General features: G+C 34.9%; 1 protein-coding gene across 2 annotated transcripts; it reads right to left on the bottom strand.

Moving 5' to 3' along the window:
- Positions 1–5,405: 5,405 nt before the first annotated feature.
- LOC111877388 (uncharacterized) lies at positions 5,406–11,986 on the bottom strand. Of its 2 annotated transcripts, none has more exons than XM_023873918.3 (4): positions 11,696–11,986; positions 10,026–10,384; positions 9,012–9,334; positions 5,406–5,932 (listed from the first exon to the last, which is right to left on the bottom strand). In XM_023873918.3, exons 1-4 carry the CDS (start codon positions 11,802–11,804, stop codon positions 5,908–5,910), a joined length of 816 nt encoding a protein of 271 aa, XP_023729686.1. In that variant the 5' UTR covers positions 11,805–11,986; the 3' UTR covers positions 5,406–5,907. The 2 variants fall into 2 exon arrangements, with proteins under 2 accessions (XP_023729686.1, XP_023729685.1); XM_023873917.3 differs by lacking the exon at positions 5,406–5,932 and adding an exon at positions 6,663–7,067 and having other exon boundaries at positions 11,696–11,982.
- Positions 11,987–12,234: the final 248 nt, after the last annotated feature.

The following is a 12,234-nucleotide window of genomic DNA, read 5'->3' as shown; positions in this document are numbered from 1 at the left end:
TTAGATAAATTCATGATAGTATTCATCGATGACATCCTAATCTATTCGTGAAGTAAGGAAGAGCACAGTCAACACCTACGACTAGTCTTGGAGACGCTAAGGGCGGAGAAGCTGTATGCAAAGCTTTCAAAATGTGAATTTTGGATTCTAAAGGTGGACTTTTTGGGGCACGTGGTTAGCGAAGAAGGGATACATGTGGATCCCTCCTAAATCAAGGCAATTGAAAACTGGGAAGCTCCGAGATCACTAACAGAAATCCGCCAGTTTTTGGGTCTTGCTGGCTACTACTGAAGGTTCATACATAATTTTTCCAAAATCGCAAAGCCACTTACTAGCCTAACCCAGAAATGAGTGACCTTCAGTTGGGAGGATAAACAAGAAACTGCCTTCCAAAACGCTAAAGTAAGCTTTATGCAGTGCTCTGATCTTATCTCTTCCAGAAGGGACGAACGACTTTGTGGTCTACTGTGATGCATCTAAACAGGGTTTAGGTTGTGTACAAATGCAACGGGGAAAGGTCATTGCCTATGCCTCGAGATAACTCAAGACTCACGAGGTCAACTACCCCACCCACGACCTAGAATCAGGAGCAGCAGTATTTGCCCTAAAGATCTAGAGACACTACCTTTTATGGTACAAAGTGCACAATCTTCACTGACCATAAGAGTCTCCAGCACATTCTCAATAGAAAAGAACTCAATATGAGACAATGACAATGGTTGGAACTGCTAAATGATTACGAATGCGAAACTCGTTGTCATCCAGGCAAGGCCAACGTAGTAGCAGATGCCCTAAGTCGAAAGGAGTACCCAGGCGGTCGAGTAAAGTCATTAGCAATGACTATCCATTCACATTTGTCCATCCAGATCAAGGAGGCACAACTCGATGCCTTGAAACCTGAGAATTTCACAGATGAAGCCTTGCGGAGAATGGATAAAAACCTTGAGGTCAAGGATGACGGAGCTCATTACCTCATGAACCGAATCCGGACACCAAGATTTGGCGGTTACAAAAATATTATCATGGACGAGGCTCACAAGACCAAGTACTCCGTTCATCTCGGGTCTGATAAAATGTATCTAGATCTCAAGAAACTCTATTGGTGGCCAAACATGAATGCGGAGATCGCTACTTATGTGGGTAATTGCTTGACTTGCGCCAAGGTCAACGTAGAATACCAAAAGCCCTCGAGTTTGTACAACAACCAGATATACCCGAGTGGAAGTGGGATCAGATAACCATGGACTTCATAACTAAAATGTCCAATACAACTAGTGTGCATGACACCATATGGGTAGTTGTTGATAGGTTAACCAAATCCGCGCACTTCCTGCCAATAAAAGAGACAGACAAAATGGAGAAACCAACTAGGACGTACATCAAGGAGATTTTATGATTGTATGGTATGCCAATATCCATTATCTCAGACAGAGATAGCAGGTTTACCTCACGATTTTGGCAATCACTGCAAAAGTCCTTGGGGACCAACCTATCACCCACAAACTGATGGGCAAAGCAAGAGAACCATTCGAACGCTGGAAGACATGTTGAGAGCTTGTGTGAGAGACTTCGATAAATCTTGGGATACCCACTTACCGCTTATCGAATTCTCATACAATAACAATTATCACTCTAGCATTAAAGTTGCTCCATTTGAAGCCCTCTATAGGTGCAAGTGCAGATCACCTCTATGTTGGGCTGAGGTGGGTGGCACACATCTAGCAAGAGACAAGTGCCTAACAACACTCTTACTTGCCTTGAGATCATACGGGAAACACCAAAGAAGATCGTTCAGATCCGTAAACGACTAAAGGCATCTCAGGACCGACAAAAGAGTTATGTGGATAAACGACGCAAACCCTAGGAATTCCATGTTGGTGATCGTGTGTTGTTGAAGGTCTCACCCTGGAAGGAAATGATATGTTTCAGAAAACGTGGTAAACTAAATCCAAGGTACATAGGGACATTCGAGATCCTTGCTAGGATCAACCCGGTAGCTTACAAACTTCGACTACCACAGGAACTCAGCAACGTGCAACCCACTTTTCACGTGTCCAACTTAAAGAAGTGCCTATCTGATGAGACCCTTGTTATTCCACTTGACGAGATCGAAGTAAACAAGAGTCTCCACTTCGTCGAGGAACCTGTGGAAATCATGGACAAGGAAGTCAAGAAAACAAAGAAAAGCCGCATACCAATAGTAAATGTCTGTTGGAACGCCAAGCGAGGACTTGAATTTACTTGGGAACGCGAGGACCAAATGAAACAGAAATACCCACATCTTTTCCCTAACCCTTGAGGACCCACTCGGAATCCCAATTTCGGGATTAAATTCCTTCTAACAGGGGGATGATGTGACAACAGTCAATTTTGGTCAAATAAAGTCAACAAACGTCAACCAGGTCAACTTAACTTGTATTAGAATTTTAGGAGAAATGTGATATCCCATGATATTTCTAATGTACTATTGACAAATTATAATACAAAGTACCTCTCTAGTTGCCAATTATCGAATATAAACCCTAATTAGGGTTAGTAACGTAACAACTCGATAATTCAATTATATATTATTTGGGTATAAATAATATTCGTAACACAATGTAGTGGAGTTCACAAACCTAACACTACATGGAAAATTCATATCAAAGGTTACATATACAAATTTTTGGTGAATTCGTCACCAAACGCAACCGATTCTATACCCGGCCTAAACGCCCGACTTTTAACGGAAAGAATTTAGGAATCAACCTAATTTTCGTGTAACATATTATTATTTTTGATAATAATGATTTTTATAATAATTTGAATTTTTATAATTCAAATTAAATATTTATGCATCATTTATACCATATTCCTTTATAAAAATACCACTTTTTTTTTTATAAAAATGCCTAGTATTATAAAGGTTTGACTTTTTTTTTTTTATAAAAATCACTAGAAACAATGTTGTCCTCCACCCTAATCTAACATCTTGTATATAAAAACACTAACCATAAGGTAATACACATTTAGTCAAATCCTTCCCCTGCATACCCCTTACCCACCCCCTCCCCCTTAAAGTTACCGCCACAACTCTCCCCTCCTCCCCCCCCCCCCCCCCAACTCTATTCTCTTCATTTTCTTCAACTTCTTCATTTCATCATCTCTCCTTCAAGAACACTTCAATTCTCTTAAGGATAATTATCCACAAAGTTGGTTCTTCAATTTTTGGAAAGTTTTTCTCCATAATTCTAGTGATTCTACACCTAAATATACTAGTTTTGTTATAATTACACACATTAATATGTGTTAATATCCATAGGGTAATTTGACATTCAAGTGTCTTCAAGTGTTCTAAGCTTGAAAATTTTCATCTTCATCTCTTTATCCACTAATAAATCCACTCAATGTGAGTTCATACCCTTAAGTTTTCAATTTTTCCAAGTTTAGGGGGGGATACAAGTAAACTTGTATAATAACACAAGTTGTTATGCATGCTTCTTCTTTATGTTGGGTAAAAGTATTATTTGCATGAAATAATGTTATTATCTAGAGTTATGAGTATTTATATGTGTTATGTTTGTTTAAAATGTAAAACTATGAAAAATGAGTATAAATAAGCCACATAAAAAGGGTCATAAAAACAAAACTACAAAAACTATGGTTTTTATGAACACTATATGAGATTTCTAGCAAAAATGGTCATGAGTAGGTTATGACATCATTTTTTTGAGATTTGACCTAGAATATGTTATTTTAAACATATAAGATTATCTTGTAATTTTAAGGATCCACATAGTGAATAAGTGAATACATCACATTTACATTTTCAACAACACTAAGAAACCAAGGTACACTAGGAGTCATGAAAGTACATATTGGGTTGTTGCTCCCTTCATCGATGGATAAGTTAGCAACCGACTCATTTCCTCTCTCGTCATCCTCCTTAACTGCATCACCTTCATCAGCCACCACAAACACTTTCACAGCCCTTCCTTCAACCGATTTGATTACGTTGATCAACATTCTAACACCAATGTCTTCAACTAAGACTATATAATGATTCAATTCAGGATGATGGAAGCGAAGACTAATTTTATATCAATCTAACAAACAAGTTTTCATATTCACCAAAGATATAAAATCACTATAACTAATATACTCGGAAAATATAAAAGGGAATTCATAAATTCCTCCCTGTGGAAATACATATTCCAGATTTATCTCTACAAGTTATCACCTCCCTCCGGTTACAACCCAAACTTCACTAATTTTATTACAGAGGTTTTAAACAAAATTTCCAAAGAAATAACTATTAAACTGAATTTTTTTTGCAAGACTTTATATATAATATGGTTGTTTTGTACTCAAACCTATCATTTTCGTAGTCAAAATTAAAATAATAATAATAATAAACCTTCACCGCAAAACTGCAGATGAACTAAATCTGCAAACGTGGGTGGTGTGAGGGGGTATTTATACCCAAAAAACTCAAAAAAAAAATCATCCGCGAACATACAACTTCCAATGCACGCCCATACTTTAAGCGTTTGTACATTCACAGATGAGAAGGCAAAATCACAGATGACCTTAATCCATCTACGATTTTAGTGGCTATTTTTGTAATCTTTGGTTTTTTTTACTATTTCCTGCAAAGGGGTTAGGAAAAATTGCTATATTTGTAATTTTCTCTAAGTTTTATCATTATCAACACGTCACGCGACTTGCCTTAGACATTTAATTTTGTAGAATTATCCATTTTTATAATATTTCTATGTGATAAAAACAAGTTGTTAAAACGTTTACATCATGAAAGAAACATCCATTCACGTTTATTTTCTCTTTATGTCTCAATAAATGGACATAATTACAAATTCTTCATCAATGATGATGTTTGAAATTAATAATTTTGAACAATTACAAAAACCAACTAAGAAAATTTTTATAGGAAGGAGAAAGGAACATGGTTTGCGCATTGGATGATCTAAATTTTTAAGTGGCTTTAAATTCATTTGCGAATAAAAAAACATATTTTGGTTAGATATGAACTATTATGTTAAATGATAAAAATAACCACTTTACCATTCAACAAAATAGCTTGAGTGAAAAAAAAAACTATGAATTCAAACAACTTCAAACCGATGCCTCCTAAAAATATGAATGTATATGAGTACAAAATTTGACACATATACACATTGTCAAATTAATGGGTTTCAAACCAAAAATGCATTGCATTTATGGTCGTTTTAGTGAATAACTAAAAAAACCATCTTTCAAATCTTCAATCATACACACTGTGTCGAGTAAAAACATGCTTCATGAACGTACTTGACTACAAAATTCCACAAAGTCATTTAATTTAAACCAATTTCAAAACAAAACCCCAAATACTAGCCTTGTGTAGGTTATCATTTAGAGTTGAAAGCACCAAAGTGCCAACAGAAAAAGTTGGTCTAGCCTGTAAAATTACTCAAATTAAGCTAGAATCCTAATAAAATTAAAAATCAAAACAAAAACAAGAACATCCAACAGAATCAAGAGGAAAACAAAAGAGACGTCTTTCTACCACCTCCACGAGTTGTAGAAGCAACCGAAGATTCAAGAGGGAAGATTACCTGAAATTAAGGAGATAAACGAGAGAAGATGACAGTCGACGACAAAGCAATGAGAGCATAACGGTAGAGCAGGAAAAATATGGAGGGGTGAGTTCACGAAGGAGCACATATGAGCGGGATAAGGCAAGAAAAAAAATTACATATCGTCGGCGAAGGGTTAAAGGGAGGTGTTGGCTGGAGGTGGTTTAGGGGTGACAGCGACGACTAGAGAGGAGGGTGGAGGTGATGGAGCCAATGGTGTACGAGTTGGAGAAGGTGGGAGGGATGGAGGATGGAAATACGCCTCTTTTTTTATTCTGATACTCTTATACGCTTATGTCCAAAAGGATAAGAGGTTGCTGAAAAAAATAAGAGTCTAAATTAAGAGGCTAGCTAATACTCTGAAAATAATAATAATAAATCAAAGTTTGTTTCTTAATTGAAAATTTTAAAAAACTACCTAACAACCATAAGAAAAACTGTAATAATAACAACATACTAAATAGCAGCAACAACAATAATAATAACAAAAAACAACAATAACTACAACTACATCTACATCTACAACAATCATAGCCACAACAACAACACAGTCACAACAGCAACATCAACAACCACCACAATAACATCCCATCAATATCAAGAACATCTAACACTAACCACTACGACAACACTAACAAAAACAATACCAACAACAATCTCATTGTTGCGAAATAAGGGGGTGTTGATGTCATTAGCCATTCCTCCACTTGAGGTAGAACATATGTGTCCATGGACTACCTTCATCATATGCAACAGAGATCATAATAATTATATTAATTAAACTAACTAATGTCGACCTCAATTCTAATACATCAATTTGTCATGCAAGACACAAGTTATAAGAAGGATTTGATCGATGTATAAGACTTTGATAACACAAAATATGACCAGATTTTCAACAAAGAACAAAATTAAGAAATCCTTAGTTCTTCTAAATCTCAATAACTAATTCCTATTACTAAACCTAAACATGCTACTTGTAAGAAAATAAAGACTAGTAATTTAGGACTCCTACATAAGGAATCATTTAAGCAAATAAAAAAAAAAGACTTGAAATTTTCCAAAAATTAAATGGCGGCTATATGAACGGGTAGTTACATATTCGTGTCCAGCAAAAATAGCCCTAAAAAACATGTCCAGCCTTGGCTCATTTAACAAACTGAAATCCCAATAAGTTGTTCCATCAAACCTTCTAAAAAAGTCTGCATATGTTCCCTGGACAAACTCAAATGTCTATAAAAAAACACAAGATTTGTAAAATTTAGTGAAAACCTAATACTGATATGATATTACAAGACTAAAAGGGTATTATAGTAAAATTTCATCTACAAGTTTCATTTTCTGTTAGCTTGATTCGCAGGGTACTTGGGGCTTGTTTTCCCTCCAAGCTTCCTTGCAGTGCGTTGTACAGCCGCCTGTCGTTGCCGCTGATAGTAGCTGCTCTTCCTTTTACTGCATCCATCACAAGGGTATATAAGTAATTCCACAACATCTTGAGTAAATTACAAAGTTGGTCCCTGTGTTGTACTGTTTGTTTTCATTAATATTATTATTATCCAAAAACAATTTTTTTTGTTGATCTTTTGACCACTGTGGTTTCATTTTGTTTTGGGTTTGATCCTTCCAAAATCACACGTTAAGCACACACGAGGGTATTTTCGTCCTTTTATCCTCTGCCATGTTCAAAAATTGGTTGTTTTGTGTAAGTTTTAGTAAACTGCAAAAATGGTCCTTGTGGTTTGTCATTTTCTTTGGTTTTCATACCTAAAAGAATCTTTTTTCTACGATTTAACACCATGAAACCAAGGTGGTGTTTGTTTTTTTTCTGAAGATCTGCGAAATCACTTTTGTCTGCGCCACGCAGACCACGCGCAGACATACATCCTCGCAGTGCGTTTGTTTTTTTGAAGTGCGCAGATCTAAAAATGTCTGCGCAAGGTCTTCACCACACAGACATGGACCAACCATTTCTAAGGTCTGCAAAATACTTTTAACCTAAAAAAAAACACGCTTCTATTCTATTATCGGCGCCTCCATCTTCTTTCGACTTCACACCCTCGAAGCTTCCCCCTCGACGCCGCCTAGCCTCGCTCCAGCAACAAAACACCGTTCTTTTTCACCGATCAGAACCGCCGCAGACTTCTCCGATCGCAGACCACGACCGTCGGCCGCCGCCACTGCTTTCTTCTCCGATCTCCACTGAAGACGAACAAGTTTGCACATTTTGTTTCGTTTTTTTTTACTTCTAACTTGAAATTATTGCTTAACCTTGCTGGAAAACTATCTAATTTAGTGAAATTCATTATTTATTTTTGCTGAAAATTGCTTCTTGTTGGTTAAATTTCTTGTTGGATGTTGGAAATCCCAAAGTTATGTTGAAATTGTTTCTTGTTGCTTAAAATTCTTGTTAAATCTTGCTGAAAATGGCGTTTCCTTGATGTATTTTGCTGGAACTTTCATAACATTGCTGTAAATCAAATTTTTTCTTGGTGAAAGTATTAAAATAGTGCTGGAAATATGAAAATAGTTATGGAAATTGCATAATGCTGAAAATAGTCATTATACGCCTGAAAATCAAACTTTTTCATGATAAAAGTATGAACATAATGCTGAAAATATGAAAATAGTTATGGAAATTGCATAATGTTGCTGAAAATAGTTATTATATATTGTTTTTTTTATGCTGAAATGTTTGTAATATGCATGATATTAAATTAATTTTTGCTACAATACCTTTTGAAATTAGATTTGTGTATAGATGAATTTTTTTTCCAATGTTGTACGACTATTATTGTTAAAATTTTGGTGTTGAGAAAACATTTTAAGTTTGTAAAATCAATTTATTTAAAATTCAGTTCATTTCAGCAGTCTGCAGACGTTAAAAAACAAACAGACTTCTTATTGCAGACTGCAGAGGTTTGGTCCACCTCTTCTGCTGCAGAGGCTTGCAGATGTGGTCCGCAGACGGCAGACATTTTGGCTTCAGAAAAACAAACAGCACCCAAATCTGTTAAGTTCGTGTAAAATGACTATTTTGCCCTTATTTTGAGTTTTTTATTATTCTCTTATTGTAATTATTATATACCCTTGTTAAAAAATAAGGTTTTATTTTGTTCAATTTCAAATATGATCTAAAAAAATATTCTTGTTCAAAACAGGTTATTTAAAGCAAGAGCGGGATTAACCTAATTTATCATGTCATCAAGATAAAACTAGAGAGAAGAAATGACGAAAATACCCTTGTGTGCGAAACAAGAGCAGAACTAGCCAACTTATCACGTGTCACGGAGATAAAACTAGAGAGAAGAAATGACAAAAATACCCTCATGTGGAAAACACAGGGTCCAGAACCAAAGAGAGGGACCAAAACTGTAAATTAGTGGCTGAAAATCTGACCTTACAAAGAGAAGCCCTGCAGTAAGAACTAATCCTCCAACAGCCCATGAAACTTGTTCATTAATGGGCATTTGGCGGACCCACTGCTGAAAATGATGGAGTACACCGGAACTTTGGGTGGTCCGAGTGACACTGGATTGTGAACTCCGCCATGAATCCACAACAGATTCTAGACTTGCTTTTCCACCATAACAAAATGTATCTTTAAAATCATTAGATGGCTTCACAGAAAACCCAGAAGCTTTGCAAAGCTCTGTTCCATTTATCACCCATTCAGATGCTCTTCCACAAACAGTGTCACTCATTCCACATGGAGCCAACACCTGTGTCATATTAAATCAATTTAATTACCACATTTATTTTCAGAAACTATTATTATACTATATATTATTTTCTTTTTTTAAAAAGAACATTTTATTTTAATTATGATTATTATGATAATAGTTTGGTGGCTAATTCTATATAAAAAAAAATCTAGTGATGAGCCAGGGGCAAATTGGTAATTTTAACAAGTTTAACAGCTGAATGGTTAAAGTCGACCTAGGGACCAAAATCGAAATGAAAACTGGATATAGGGACCAGAAATTAAATAATAAAAAAAACTTTCTAACCACCAGGACCAAATGTGTACTTTACTCGTTTTATGACTATTATATAGAGTTCAGTGGTTAAATTGATACAATGGTAAGTGGCTAAATTGATAAGAATTGTTTTTTTATGATAATTATAATCAACAGTTTGGTGATTAAATCGATAAAAAGAACATTTTAGAGGTTAAATCAATTAGATGGTGAAATTACATAGTGTTTTTCTGTATTTTTCCTTGATATCAAAATTTGATAACTGGAAAAGATGTTTTTCTTAAATGCAAGAAATATCACAATACTTTCATTGATCTGTTTATTTCCTCCTATTACAACATTATATTTTAAAATAGAAAAACAATTTTAACAAGACAAAATTCGAAAGTAGGATGTTATAAATATAATACACAAATAAAGAAAAGTAAATTACCTGATTCTTGGCATCCATAGCAAAGTAGGCATTAGAGCAAGCATCATAAATCCTATCACAAAGAGAGCCACATATAACAGGTGATCCAGGTTGTACACCAACATGTGGATCACAAATAGAACATTCTAGAAGCTCCCATAAATGCAAGCATTCATCACTCGCCTCTCCAGTTGAAGCCAATCTCCTAATTGCCAGCAAGGCAGGATGAGTTTGTGTGACATCACAACATGTTTTCTTCCGGAAGATTCTACAAAGAGTCAAATCATTTGGACCCTTGTTGACTTTTCTTGGAGGCTTCCCTTGAATTGAATATGCTGGAAACCTACCTCCAGGAGATACACAAACTCCATCCGATTTTGCTGCAACCAAGAAATAGCAATGTACTTTCATTCATTTTCCTATTACAGATTTTAAAAAATAATAATAATAATAATAATAATAATAATAATACCCAATTATAGCAGCATTATCTAAATTGAAGATTTTTTCTTTTATTGAAGTTCAATGCTATGATTAGATACATTTTTCAAAGTACAATGCCTTAATTTGAAAGAAATAAAAGAATAATGATGTGATAAAGAAATGAAAGGAGGATAATGTAATGCACAAATATATAAAAATGCATATTTAAGCCTTTAAAATACATTGATTTGTTTATTATAGCATCCTATTTTCATACTCCTACTACTGTATTGCATCCTTGAAAATATACACATTTATATAGTTCAGCTGAATACAATGCAATTTTCACTGCTATAAGAAAAATAAATAGGAATACAATGCTATAAATTAGATAGATTTTGCTAAGTATGATGCCTTAATAAAAAAAATGTTGAAAGTACAATTTTGTAATAGAAAGAAATGAAAGTAGGCAATGATACACGATATAAGAAAGTACATTGCAAGGGATAGTTGATGGTTAATTGACCTTGTTTGATATGTGTGTTGAACCCAAGTGACGAGGATAGTTTTGTCTTTTCACTTCTACGGTTAGCATTCTTTCTTTTCGGTTAGTAGTTAGATGCTACTATTCTATTCTTTATATAAACAGAAGGAATTAGAGAATAAAGTGTAGAAACTTGTAATGGATCAGTAACTCTCTCAGTTAACTTTTAGAAATCAATAGCAGTTTCCTGATTTTCTGTTGTTATGTTGTTTTGTAATCTGTGTGAATGAGGAGTTACTCTTCAACTTTTGGTTTATATATGACCTTGAAAGCACCCTCAAAGAATGCAAATTAGAGTGATGCAGAAGTAAAACTAAATTATTTAAGGTAACTAGAATTTGAGTGCCCCTAAACCATTACGTATTGAGATATCTGCATCCAACTTTGCATTTATATGTACTCATGCTCATGCCCAGGTCTGATATCACAAGGGAAAATTAATCCCGAGTGATTCAGTTGGATAGTTTATTCTTCTTTTAGTTTCCCTTTTTTTCCTGTTTGATGAACAGAAATAGAGGGATTTAGGCATGGTTCATCAACGTAGACTCACTTGGGAGCAACGGTTCACTGAACACATCTCAATACAATTGCACGATCTTATTTATCATAATTTCACAAATCACAGTATCACCAACCAATCATGTCAACGCGTTTGTGTGTGTGTGTGAATAATGACAACAAGGAAGGCAATCAGTAAGAGTCAATGGTGAAAAGAAGATGTTACCAGACGCTAATGGGAGTAAACGATTTAAACATGCCACGATCTGTAGCAGCAGAAACGAAACGCCATAGAAATCCAATTTTATCCTTCTCTGGACTAAAAGCGAATCCATCGTCAACGCACGTACGATTTCTAATTTTTCAAAGCCTTACTTTCAATCCTTCATTTATCGATAGAATTTAGGATTCCACAATCTAGGTCAGTCGTCTGAAAGACTGAAACTCTCACTGGTTTGAGGAATGTGAATTTGCCCCAAGAACAGAGATGTTCACTTCTCCCCACTAAACTATCACCGTCCATTCAAACGACCACCTTCTATTATAAAATCTTACACTTTGTTGCCCTTTTAGTGGTTTTCCATAAATAAAAAAAAAAAAAGTAAATTATATCAAAAGTCCCTCGTAGATGTTAAAACAAATGTTTAGTCTTTATTTTTAAAATTTAGTTCTGACCTATCTGATATGTTTAAGAGTTGCACATTTCGTCTATGAATTCATTAATCATATCTAATAAGACTATTTTATCCTTATCTAATTCTTTTC

The sequence above is a fragment of the Lactuca sativa genome, chromosome 7 (genome assembly GCF_002870075.4).
Source record: "Lactuca sativa cultivar Salinas chromosome 7, Lsat_Salinas_v11, whole genome shotgun sequence".
NCBI classification, from domain to species: Eukaryota; Viridiplantae; Streptophyta; class Magnoliopsida; order Asterales; family Asteraceae; genus Lactuca; species Lactuca sativa.
Note: the sequence above shows the minus strand (reverse complement) of the source record. Positions and strands in the feature narration are given on the sequence as shown.

Bases quoted from the DNA above. Each gene is read 5' to 3' on its own strand.
- LOC111877388 (XM_023873917.3), bottom strand. From the start codon at position 11,804: ATGGATTCGCTTTTAGTCCAGAGAAGGATAAAATTGGATTTCTATGGC. The intron at 10,385-11,695 runs GTAACATCTTCT...TCTTGGTTGCAG, and splicing joins TTTACTCCCATTAGCGTCTG to CAAAATCGGATGGAGTTTGT. The intron at 7,068-9,011 runs GTCAGATTTTCA...TGATGGATGCAG, and splicing joins GCAGGGCTTCTCTTTGTAAG to TAAAAGGAAGAGCAGCTACT.